The following is a 13,184-nucleotide window of genomic DNA, read 5'->3' on the forward strand; positions in this document are numbered from 1 at the left end:
GGAGTTTAATTTAGATAAATGTGAGATGATACATTTTGGCATGGCAAATCTGGGCAGGACTTAATGGTAAGGTCCCAAAGAGATCTTGGAGTGCAGGTTCCTTGAAAGTAGAGTCGCAAGTAGGTAGGATAGTGAAGATGTTTGTATGCTTTCCTTTATTGGTCAGAGCATTGAGTTTAGGAGTTGGATGTCATATTGTGGCTGTACAGGAGATTGGTTAGGCCAATCTTGTGTGCATTTCTGGTCTCCCTCTTACTGGAAGGATGTTGTGAAACTTGAAAGGGTTCAGAAAAGATTTACAAGGATGTTGCCTGGATTGGTGGGTCGGCGCTATAGGGAGCATTAAAGACTGAAGGGTGACTTCAGCCTTTCTTAAAAAAAAAACATGAGGGGCATGGATAGGGTAAAGAGACAAAGTCTTTTCCCCAGTGTTGAAGTCCAGACTGAAAGGGCATAGATTTAAGGTGAGAGGGGATAGATTGAAAAGGGATCTACTGGGCAGCATTTTCATGCAGAGGGTTGTGCGTGTGTGGAATGAGCTGCCAGAGGAAGTGGTGGAGGCCAGTACAATTACAACATTTTAAAAGCCATCAGGATGGGACCATGAATAGGAAGGGGTCAGAAGGATATGGGTCAATTGCTGGCAAATGGGATTAGATTAATTTAGGATATCTGGTCGGCATGGATGAGTTGGACCGAAGGGTCAGTTTACATGCTGTACATCTCTGATTTTTTTGTTTTAAATGTAGAGACTTAGTGGGATGAAAATTTTTAAGGACAAGAGGAACCCCAATTTGTTCTGGAAGAGTTGAGGGCAAAAGTATGGGAGACGGTCTTCAGCCTGAGTGCAACCTGACAACTACAGTGGGGTGAGAGGTTTCTGTCATTTCGGAAGCCGTCTGATACAAGGTGGCATCATGAGCAGAGATGAGCCGGAGACTCGGTGACTGGCATCTTTACAGAAAGCAAGGTGTGAAGTGGTGGGCTTGTCATGGGATATTGGTGGACAGCCTGTCCTCAAAGGGAAACAGTGAAATTAATAAATGGAAGCCAAGAGTCTGAGATGGACCACTTAAAAAAAAAAGTGAGAGAGGGGTTGAAATTGGAAACAAAGAGCCTTCCCTGCTGTTCATTGAGATTATGGATGCATTGATCATCCCTAACTTACTTTCCTGTCTTTTTCTCCTAACCCTTAATGATTTAAAAATCTGCCTGTCTCAGCCTCAAGTATTCTTTATGCCCCAGTCTTGACAACCCTCTGTGGCTAAGAATTCTGCAGATTCATAACTCTCAGAAAAAATTCCTTATCTGTGTTAAATGTGTGACCTATTATTCTGGGTTTATGCCCTCTGATCATAGAGCCCCTCCTACAGAGGGAAACTGCATTTCTATATTTACCTTGTCAAGTCCTCTAAGAATATTCTATGTTTCAACAAGGTTGCCTCTTATGCTTTTGCAAAAAGTACATGCCCAATCTAACCAAATCTCATGGGACAGTCCCTCCATACCTGGTATCGGTCTAGTGAACCCTCTAGGCTGTCTCCAAAACAGTATATTTTTCCTCCCATTAGGGGCACAGAATTGTTTGCTGTAGTCTAGCTGTGGAGAAAGTGAGGTCTGCAGACGCTGGAGATCAAAGTTGAAACTTTATTGCTGGAACAGCACAGCAGGTCAGGCAGCATCTAGGGAACAGAAGATTCGACGTTTCGGGCACATGCCCTTCTTCAGGAAGTAGTCTAGCTGTGGTCTCACTAGTGCCTTGTGTGGTTTTTATCAAAACTCCTACTTTTTAACTGTATTCCCAGTCAAAATAAAAGCCAATGATCTATTTGCCTTCACTGTTACTTGATAAACATTGCTAAAGTTTGGTCATTCGTGGACAAATACATCCAAATCTCTCCATAGCTTTCTGCAGTCTTTCTCCATTTAAATAATATTCAGCTCCTCTATTCCTCCTGCCAAATGCATAATGTAATGTATCCCCACATCATATTCCATCTGCCAAGTTTTTGCCCACTTGTTTAACATGTCTATATCCCTTTGCAGACTCTGTAATGCTCACCATTTGCCTTCCCATTTATTGTTATATCAGCCACAAAATTGACTATATTACACTACTTTTCATCATTGAAGTCATGAATATATATTTTAACTAATTGTGGCTCCAGCACTGATCCCTGAGACACTCTATTGCCATTCTAAAAATAGCCCCTTTATCCCATGTCTTCTATCTGTTAGCAAATCCTCTCTTCTGCTAATATGACTCTGATACAATTGGCTCTTATTTAAAACAAGCTAATATCAAATGTCTTTTCAAAATTCAAATATATTACACCCACTGTTTCCCCTTTTACCTATCTGACTAGTTGTTACTCAAAATTAAAGTAAATATTTCGGGCACTTTTTTTCCTTGAAGCAATGCTGACTCTGCTTAATCATTATGTATTTATAAATGATCTGCTATTACATTTTTTTAAAAACCGACTCAAATATATTCCCAACATGTTAATCCCGATGTCTTATAGTTACCAATTTTTTTGTCTCCAATCCTTTTTAAATAAAAATGTTACATGGGCACTTTTCGAATCCTCTGGATACTCTTCCAGAATAGAAGGATTTCTGGAATATTGCCAGCAGCATTCCCTCTGAGCAGCTGTGCGGACATCCAAGTCTGGTGCATAGCACAAATTTTGAGAATCGGAAATGATTGCCATGACCAGGTGCTAATTACTTGGCAATGTTTTGATGTCGAGCCCGTGACTTTCCATCTAGAAGGACCAGGGTAGCAGCTATGTGGAAGCACCACATCCTCCAATGAACTCCCCTTACTAACTTGGAAATATACATCTCTGTTCCTTCAATGTTTCTGGGTCAAAATCCTGGAACTTCCTCCTTTTAACGATATTATGGATATACCTACATTACATAAATTGTAATGGTTCAAGAAGACAACTTCCTGCCATCTTCTTGGGGTAGTTAGGGATGGGCAATAAAATGCTGGTCCATCAGTGACGTTCCCTTCCCATGATTGACCTTGTATAGAGTCATAGAGATGTACAGCATGGAAACAGACCCTTTGGTCCAACCCGTCCATGCTGACCAGATATCCCAACTCAATCTAGTCCCACCTGCCAGCACCTGGTCCATATCCCTCCAAACCCTTCCTATTCATATACACATCCAAATGCCTTTTAAATGCTGTAATTGTACCAGCCTCCACCACATCCTCTATGTAAAAGAAAATATCCTCCTTGGTAAATGTGTCCTTTCTTGAGAATGGGGATCAGCTTCTGTACAAGTGAAGAACAATTTCTCTTGCTCATGTACTCCAAATCCACTTTCTGATTGTTTCCTGACTTTCTTTACTAACTTGCATGGTAGCTTTCAGTGCCTTCTAATAAAGAACTCCTAAGCATAGCTTGTTCTGTAACTAACTGTGATTTTGTTTAAGATGTTGACTACATTTCACTCTTGTAATTTTGTTTTCATAGGAGATATTAAGCAGTGATATCATAATACTGACCATCACGCGATGCTTAGCAATCTTGTACATATACTTCCAATTCCAGAACCTCCGACAACTTGGTTCCAAGTATATGCTAGGTCAGTGACTGAGTGCCTGTCCTTGAATGCAACTGACACTTGCATTTGCTTATATATGCCTATTTATACAATGTGTTTATGCAATTAAATGTTCCCTTAAATTTGTTCTTTTAGGGATTGCTGGCCTCTTCACCATTTTCTCCAGCTTTGTTTTTAGTACTGTTGTAATTCATTTTCTGGATAAAGAACTAACTGGCCTCAAGTGAGTATGATAATCCACAATTCAACAGTTTGGGGCATGTTTAGATATGCTAGTATATTCACGTTATGACTCTGTAGCTGTACCTTTTTAGGGCTACCATTTGCATTCTAATAAAATTACACTTAGTAGAAGACCAAATTGTGCTCAATAATGAGTAGAATGTCCAATGTTTGACCTTTTTCTTTTAAAAGTGACTAGTAACTACACTTGCAGGTAAGGAGACAGTATGAAATGAATTGGTACTTGTTTGCTGTCATTTACAACATTTGTCAGTTCTAAAGTGTTTCATAGTTAATTGAGTATTATGTAGAAAATGTGGCATTCAACTTGTAAAATTAAGGCCTTATAAAGGAAATGAAGTAGTAAATAACCAGTTTTATTCATTCACCTGTTGATTGAGAGATTATTGATGGCTTGTATACTAGGAGAATTACATGGGTGATCGAATAATGCCTTTGGAAGAAGGCAAGTATGCCTTCATTTTAACACTCTGTTCAAACAATAGCATTTCAAGTGCAATATACCCTCCACATGGCTGGCTGGCTGGCTGGCTGTGTGCAGAAGAGCAAGAGTAGACCATTCAGTCCCTCTACTCTGTTCTGCCATTTAAAGAGATTTTAGCTGATTTGTGCCATGACTCAATATATTTTGCCCTTTGGCCGAATGTCTTTTTTGCTTTTTCTTAAAAGAAGGCAATCTGAAATTTAGAATTAACAACCGATCTAGCAGCCACTGTCATTTGTGGAATACAGCTTTTACCCATTGGTAACATTCTGTCCTGTAATTGAAGATTTCAAATTAGCTAAGATTTTATTTTTGAATGGATTTCACAGGAACATTTTATCCAAGATTAACTCTAAATTAATATTTCTTCGCAGTGAAGCCTTGCCTTTCTTCTTGCTGCTTATTGATCTATCGAAAGCCAGTGCCCTAGCCAAATTTGCACTGAGCTCCAACTGCCAGGTACTGTTACAATTGTGTGACTGAAAGTCTTTTTAACTGATATTGAACAAAAACTGGATTCAAACAGTGTTTTTAAATCAAAATTAGGGGCTGGTTACAAAGAAACATAAAGAAGGAAATATTTAATTTGTGTAGCATAGCTTTTAATGGTCACAGTGGGACTTGCATCAATTCTCTGGAAATGAATAACATTATGGGCTGCTGCTTGTGGGGCAAACTCACCATTCCTGATTAACTGTGGCATGTTTTGTTCGTATTAATGGTTGGTACATTATGTAACATGTTACATGGGTTTTTTTTAAATTACTTGTTCATGGGACATTTGAATTACCTGCTGGGCGAGCATTTCCTGCCCATCCTTGATCACAGAATTCTTTACAGTGCAGAAGGACGCCTTTCGACACAGCGTCTGCGCTGGCTGTCTGAGCTCTGAAATCTAATCCCATTCTCCTGCCTTTCCACTGTAGCTTTGCATGTTGTTTCTTTTAAATTGATTGCCATTGAAGGTGGTGTTGAGATGTCACCATAACTGCTGCTGGACTTGGGATGTAGGTGCACCCAGAAAGCTGTTGGGGGAGAGTTGCAGATTTTTGAATGAGAGACTGAACGAACAATCAATATAGTTCTAAGACAGGCAGGTATGTGGCTTGGAGGTTAACTGCATCTGCCCTTGGCCTTCAGGTGGTGAAGGTCACAGGTTTGTAAGGTGCTTTGGGAGGTGGTTGCTGCAGTGCATTTTGAAGGTGGTACGCATTGTCACTACATTGATGAATTTCTCCTCCAGTGTCTTTAACTTGGTATTTGATTCCAGGCCAATGTGTGTAGACTTGAAATAATTTTTTAAACTATAATCGAGATAGTGGATTGCGGAGCAATTCATAATAATCAAAGTTGGTGTGGTCTTACAAATTGGATATCTTGTTTGAGAAACTTAGCAATTTTCTGACAATGCAGTGATAGAATAAATGACGCAAAGCATAGGAAATAGGACCAAAAATAAGCCATTCAGTCTTTCGAGCCTGCTCTGTCATTCACTATGATCATGGCTGAGCATCTCTCTCCATTGAACCGAAGGGTCTCTTTCCGTGCTGTATGATTCTACAGCCTTTTGCTGTTTCCTCCCCACAAGAACTATATCTGACCCCTTTAAAACATCTTTTCAGCATTTTGGCCTCAACTGCTTTTGTGACGAGCATTCCACAGGTTTACCACTGTCTGGGCAATGTTCCCTTTTAAACTGTGCACACAGCCGTTCTGATATTGTTTGGCATCAGCATGCCAATGTGGGTGAAGAAACTTCTCCTCCTGTCAATCATAAGTGGGCTACCTTTAGTCTGTAGGAAACATCCTATTACATTTAATCTGTCTAGTCCTATTCAAATCTTTATAGATTTGAGATTCCTACCAGCATGCGAGCACATCCTCCCCACCTTCATGCTTCTAAATTCCAATGAATGCAGTCCTAACTCAACTGGTTTATCTTCGTATATGAGTCCTGCTATTCCAGGAATCAGTCTGATAAACATTTGTTGCACTCCTTCCATAGCCAGAACGTAGAATTCCAATAGGAAGACCAAAATGCACACTATTCCAGGTGTGGATATTCCCTGTGCAACTACAGCAAGATATCCCTACTTGACTCTTAACTGCACCAAGGCTGATGTTCATGGACACACCTATTGAATGGTCCACTCCTGTTCCTATGTTCTACATTTGTGTACTATTTGCCACCTTCACTGCCTGCTGTTGTCTTTTGGAAACCCAAATAGAATGCATTCAGTAATTGCCACACAAAAGGCTGATGTACAAGTTGTGGGCTTATGGAGTTAATTTAATATATTTGGTATGGTTAGAGAATTTGTTAACTGATGGAAGGCAAAGAGTTGATGTAAATAGGTCATTTTTCAAATTGGCAAGCTGTGAATAATGGAATGCCTCAACAATCAGTATTGGAACCTCACCTTATTTAATTGAAAACTAGCTTCTGAGGTTTGACAGGATAAATACAATGTGAATGTTTTTCTTTGTCTGGGAATTTAGAGAATTGGGACATTGTCAGGATCAGGGGCTGATCATTTAGAATAGCGATGAGGAGAAAATACTACACTTAAAGGGTTGAGTTTGTCGCAAGGTGTGGGTGCTCCACCGTGGAATCTATTTGAGACTGGAGTTTGGTGCCTTAAACAGGGAATTAAGGGAAATGAGGTACAAGTGGGAAAGTGGAGCTGAAGCCTAAGGTCCTATTGAATGATGCGCAGGTTTGATATCTATGTTGGCTGACATTCCTATTCTTGTATTATAAGTCCTTCTTTGACCTAAATTTGATTTCAAATTAGAAATGTTTTTCATTGATCTTGAGAAAGACACGAATTGTACCAGTGGGTATGAGAACTAATTATGGCTTTTTTTGTAAATTTGGATGTAAATGTAAAGAATTGTTTGTATTTTTAAAAATGTGCATTGAATCTATTCACGCTTTATTTGTTTTTGAGTTCAGAAGTTTTTGCAAACAAGTGGGCAATCATTAATTTTCCTGTGAGCTAATTCTAAGTATCTATTTAACAGGATGAAGTAAGGGAAAATATTGCACGTGGAATGGCCATTCTGGGTCCCACTTTCACTCTTGATGCTCTTGTGGAATGCCTTGTGATAGGTGTTGGTACTATGTCTGGTAAGCCACATGAAATCTACATCCTTGTGTGCACCTACTGTTAGTTTTATCGGAAGTAGCTGGAAATTTAAAGTTTAGAAAGGGTTTTGTAGGGACGTTCAGTTGTTTCATTTTTGTGGGTGTATGAGGATTTGAAACTGTGCTTCCATCGAGTGAATAATTGCTCTCGGCGTGACTTTTAGTGGAGGTGCAGAAAACACTTGAAAAAATTCTCATGGCTGTGGCTTTAGCTACAATGACAATCCCAGCCACAAGTGCACTCTTCGCTATGTAGAAGGTGAGAATATTTAATTGATCAGTAGCAGGAAAGGTTCATTAACATTTATAATTTTTAATATTTTAGGGGTGAGACAACTAGAAATCATGTGCTGCTTTGGATGCATGTCTGTTTTGGCAAACTACTTTGTCTTTATGACATTTTTCCCAGCTTGTGTCTCCCTTGTATTGGAGGTAAGCATGAAGTTCAAAGTCTTTTCAATACTGCATTTGACAAAATGTTAATGGCAATTAATGTGTAATTGATAAGAGCTGCACAGTTTTTTTTTTGTAAGTTCAGAGAAAGCTGGCAATCCTGTTTGGTATACAAGTGAATCATGAAGTAGCACACCATACATGAGATGTGGTCTGTGCTCTAAGTTAGAGGGAGGAGGTTATTGGTGTTTGAAAGAAAGCTGGCCAGAGTTTCAAAAAACACTTTTTCTATAAGTAACTTGAAGTGAGCATGGGTGAGTTTTGAGAAGATTTGTAGCCCAAGTTGAGGTTTTGGATTTAGGCTTGCTTGTTGAGCTGGAAAGTTCATTTCCAGAAATTTCCTCACCTCACTCAGTAACATCTTCAGTGGGCCTCAGGCGAAGCTCTGCTGAAAATTCATGCTTTCTATTTATATGTTTGGGTTTCTTTGGGTTAGTGATGTTATTTCCTGTGGTGAAGTCACTTCCTGTTCCTTTTCTCAGTATGGACCTCTAGAAAGTCAAACTGGAGATTTAATGGAAAGGCAGGACATGGATGAATTGAACAAGTATTTTGCAATAGTCTTCCTGTAGGGAGTACAAGTAACATCCCTGTAGCAGTGACAAATCAGGAAAAGAAAAGGAGGGAAGAACTTAAAATCATAATCACCAGAGAACTGGTACGGAGTTAGAGCTGTTGCCTGTGTTCTGATTTATTTCAACCTAGTGGCTTGGAAGAGAGTTATTCAATGGGATGGAGACAGGAAATTGCAGCGTAGTTAGCTTAATATCTGTCATAGGGAATTATTAAAGTTATAGCAGAACACTTAAGTTTTTAGATTTAAGATTTGTAGCTCAGGTTGAGGTTCTGGATGTAAGTTTGCTAGCTGAGCTGGAAGGTTCGTGTTCAGACGTTTCATCATCATACTAGGTAACATCTTCAGTGAGCCTCTGGACGAAGAAGCATTGCTGCTGATTCCTACTTTCTATTTATATAGTTAGGTTTCTTTGGGTTGGTGACGTCATTTCCGGTGGTGGCATCATTTCCTGTTCTTTTTCTTGTAGTGGTAAATCAGGTCCAAGTCAATGTGTTTGTTGATAGAGTTCCGGTTGGAATGCCATGCTTCTGAGTTCTGGTGTGTCTCTCTGTTTGGATTGTCCGGGGATGGATGTGTTGTCTCAGTCAAAATGGTGTCCTTCCTCATCTGTATGTAAAGATACTAGTGAGATTGTGTCATGTCTTTTTGTGGCTAGTTTGATGTTCATGTATCCTGGTGGCTAGTTTTCTGCCTGTTTGTCCAATGTAGTGTTTGTTACAGTCCTTAGATGGTTTTTTTGTAAATGGCATTTAGTTTTGTTTTGCCTGTATAGGGTCTTTCAAGTTTGTTAGCTGCTGTTTTAGTGTGTTGGTGGTTTTTTGGCTACCATGATGCCAAGGAGTCTAAGTAGTCTGGCAATCATTTCGGAGATGTCTTTGGGATAAGTTTTTAGGATAATTTGGGAGTTTCGACATGGTTTGGTGAAAGCGAAATCGTGCTCGATCAATCTATCAGAGTCTTTTGAGAAGAGAACATCCCGGAGCATGTTATTTGGATTTCCAGAAGGTATTTGATAGGGTACCATGTCAAATGTTATTGTGGAAAATAAGTGTTCATGATAATGAGATTGTCATCCAAGTAAGCTATCAGGAAGTACACAGTAGATCTAAATGTCTTTTATTTAAGTATGGCAAGGTGTAATGAGAGATGTTGCACAGGGATTGGTGCTGGGGCTGCAACTATTCATACATTATGTAAATGACTTGAAGGGATAAAAGGTTTGGTTACCTAATTTGCTGACAGTCCAAAGATAGGTAGAAAAGTAAACTGTGAAGGAAGTATAAGGCATTACAAAAAGACCTTTGTTAAATGAGTGGTCAAAGATATGGCAAATGGTGTATAATGTGGGAATATATGAAGCTGCATTTTGACAGGAGCATTAAAAAAAGCACATCATCTTAATGGAGGGAGATTGCAGAGGGATATATCGAGACATTCTTGTGCACAGATTGCAAAAGATTAGTATAAACATGCAACAGGTAATCAGAAAGGCTTGTAGAATATTGTTACTTATTGCAAGGGGAATTGAATACAAAAGTGGGAAGGTAATGCTTTAGTTAGACTAAATCTCACATCTGGAGTACTCTGCACAGTATTGCATACCTTATTTAAGGAAGGATGTGAATGTGTTGGAAGAAGTTCAGAGAATGTTTATGAAACTAATAACTAGAAAAGGTGAGTTTTATGGTGAAGAAATGCTGGACATGCTAGTCTTGTAACTGCTTCAGTTTAGAATAGCAAGAGACATCTTCGTTGAATAAATAAAATCCTTAGGGGGTTTGACAAGATTGATGTGGAATGGATATATTTTCCTTGAGAGAGTCTAGAACATTGTTTAAAATCCAGGGGTTGTCCATTTAAAACAGATTAAGCATATTGCTTTTGGGGCTTGTCTTTCTGAAAGCAGAGTCCTTTGTTTTAAGATAGCAATAGGTTGATTCTTAAGCATGGCATGAAAACTTATTGAGACTAGGCAGGAATGTGGATTTGACATTGTGACTGATGCAATCGTAATCGTACAAATGTGGAGCGTCAAGTCTGCCTACCATCCAATATGTTCAGTTTTCAGCAAACTATGCATTTTATTTTCAAGATCATCGACTATCACATTTCTTCATAGCTTTCCCGAGAAAGCCGTGAGGGTCGTCCAATTTGGCAGCTGGGTCATTTTGCTCGTGTCTTAGAGGAAGAGGAAGATAACAAACCCAATCCTGTAACACAGAGAGTGAAAGTCATCATGGTAAGCATTGAAATGCATCTGCTGTATAAAGTGTGGAATTAATAACTTTGAGCAGTGCACAACTGAATTTTTATGTCTTGCAATAATTGTTTCTATAAATATTACACAATAATACTAAAATATTGTGGGGAAAATTACTCCATCAATAATCTAGTTTTCTGGCTGTTTAAATGTTATGCTGTCAATTTAGTCTGAATTTGTAGTGAGTTCAATAAATTGTCAATTAATGATATAACGTACGGATTTTTTTTGTTTTATTGGGATCATAGTCTCTAGGACTAGTCCTAGTTCATGCTCATAGTCGCTGGATAGCAGAACCATCTTCACAGGATAACCCCTTAGAAGTGCCTAAGTCTGGAACAAACATTGATGGAAGTATGCCGAAACGAATTGATCCTGGTGTACCACTCTGGCAGTTCTATCTTTCCAGGTAGCTGAACATTTATGCCAATAGTTGTCACTTCAAACAGTGACAGTAAAAGAATATTTTAAGTGGCTACTCACGGGTGCAAATGTGGAAGTTACTTTTAATATTGGTATTTTAAGGTAATTTTAACTTCAATCAAATACTCAAACATTTACAGTACAGGAGGAAGCTATTCTGCCCGTTATGTCTACTTTGGTAATCTAATATGTAAAAAATGTTTTTTCCTTAACTCTCTTCTTGGTGTTACTCCTCTTGGGCTGAATCCAAAAATGTGGTGCTGGAAAAGCACAGCAGGTCAGGCAGCATCTGAGGAGCAGGAGAATTGACATAGGCCCTTCATCAGGAGTGTAAGGGGGTAGGGGACTGAGAGATAAATAGGAGGGTGATGCTGGGGCTGGGGTGAAGATATCTGGGAAGATGATAGGTAGATGCAAGTTGGAGGGGTGATAGATGGGAAGGAAGATGGACAGGTCGGATAATTCAGGAATTCTTGGATTGAGTCTGTGCCTCCGGTTGATTTATATTTTTCTGCAAATGGAAAAATTCCCTTGCATTCACCCCATTTATGGCGCTCTCAATGCAATGAATCATTCGGGACCCCCAAACCTTTACTCCAAGGTAAACAATCCCAGCCTATCCACTCGTTCCTCATGTCAGACCCTTCAACTCCAGGCAGCATCCTCTGCAATCTCTCCAGTACTATCATATTTTTCCTATAATGAGGCCAGAACTGTATGCAGTATTCTAGCTGTGGCTTAACCAACATTTTATACAGCTCCAGTATTGCCTCCCTGCTCCTCCTTATTCTCTGCCACAGCTAATAAATACAGGTATCCCATAAACCTCCTTAACCACCTTTTATCTACTTACACTGCTATCTTTTGAGATCTGTTCATGTACATGCCAAGGTCTTTCTGATCTTCAGTACTTGCCAGGTACTACTATTCGAAGTGTTGCCTTGTCGGCCCTAACCAAGTATGTTTGGAGTTGAATTCCACTGCCTACTGTTTTGCCCACCTGACTAATGCATGGATATCCTTCTACAGTTCATGGTTTTCTTCCTTCCTCTTTACTACTCTACCGGTTTTCTATAATTATACACTAAATTTAAATCCAAATCATTCAAATAGACCTCAATCAGCAAAGCTCTTAGCTCAGCCCTGTGGAACTTTGATTAGGAACAGAGTTCCAGTCTCTCAAAAATCCTTTTCACAAAATTCCCTGTTTCTAGCCCCTCAGCCAGTTTTGGATCTAACCTGGCAATTTGCCCTGGGTTCTGTGATCTTACTTTCTTGACCAGACTGCCATAAAGGACTTTATTGAAAGTGTTGCTAAAGTTCATGTAGACTCCATAAAATGTTTGTGTTGGCCATCTATTAGTCCTTTTTCAAGCTAGAGATTGTCCTGGTGACCTTTCTTGTTCTTGAACTGTACTGATGCAGTATTTTAACTGTATTGGACAATTCAAGTGTTTTGAGTTTGTAGCCCAATACAACTCCATAAATGAATTCTACAGGTTAATGCATCATGTCCTTTCTTTTGTTTCACCTGATACAGGATGGTCAGCATGGATATTGAACAAGTAATTACTCTTGGTCTAGCACTCTTTCTTGCTATCAAGTACATCTTCTTTGAGAAGGCAGAAACTCAGTCGTCTTTCTCATTGGTGGTACAGAAGAAGGATATTGATAACTGCATGAGTAATACTGGAATTACCAGATTCCAATCATGTTTAACAGATGAACCAATTAATAAAAATACAGGTATGAGTTTGTATATGCTTGTTACAGTTGCTATGTACTAAAATAGAATTTATCATAATTGAGGGGCTGGAATGTGCACAAACTAAACTAAAGGGGGACAGATTTCATTTCATTTTTTTTAAAATACTTGAATGAATTAGTTCTTAATCTGTTTTGTATTGTCATGTTTTTGACTGAATTCAAATTCTTACGCTGGTAAGATTCTTTGGCTTCTAAGTCTCGCCTTTTAAAATTGCATGATAGTATAGATAATACATTTTTGAGCTTG

At 39.0% G+C, this 13,184-nt stretch overlaps 1 protein-coding gene across 1 annotated transcript in view; it reads left to right on the plus strand.

Moving 5' to 3' along the window:
- Nucleotides 1-13,184, plus strand: part of hmgcra (3-hydroxy-3-methylglutaryl-CoA reductase a) — a 49,429-nt gene that overhangs the window by 16,363 nt on the left and 19,882 nt on the right. The window contains exons 3-10 of the mRNA XM_043707408.2: nucleotides 3,492-3,603; nucleotides 3,718-3,805; nucleotides 4,684-4,768; nucleotides 7,334-7,439; nucleotides 7,783-7,889; nucleotides 10,607-10,726; nucleotides 10,996-11,156; nucleotides 12,711-12,916. Of these exons, the coding sequence (XP_043563343.2) occupies nucleotides 3,492-3,603; nucleotides 3,718-3,805; nucleotides 4,684-4,768; nucleotides 7,334-7,439; nucleotides 7,783-7,889; nucleotides 10,607-10,726; nucleotides 10,996-11,156; nucleotides 12,711-12,916 (985 nt within the window). The remainder of the gene's footprint in view (nucleotides 1-3,491; nucleotides 3,604-3,717; nucleotides 3,806-4,683; nucleotides 4,769-7,333; nucleotides 7,440-7,782; nucleotides 7,890-10,606; nucleotides 10,727-10,995; nucleotides 11,157-12,710; nucleotides 12,917-13,184) is intronic.

Source organism: Chiloscyllium plagiosum, unplaced genomic scaffold (assembly GCF_037043375.1).
Source record: "Chiloscyllium plagiosum isolate Xiang-an unplaced genomic scaffold, Cpla_swu_hap1 HiC_scaffold_2, whole genome shotgun sequence".
Lineage (NCBI taxonomy): Eukaryota > Metazoa > Chordata > Chondrichthyes > Orectolobiformes > Hemiscylliidae > Chiloscyllium > Chiloscyllium plagiosum.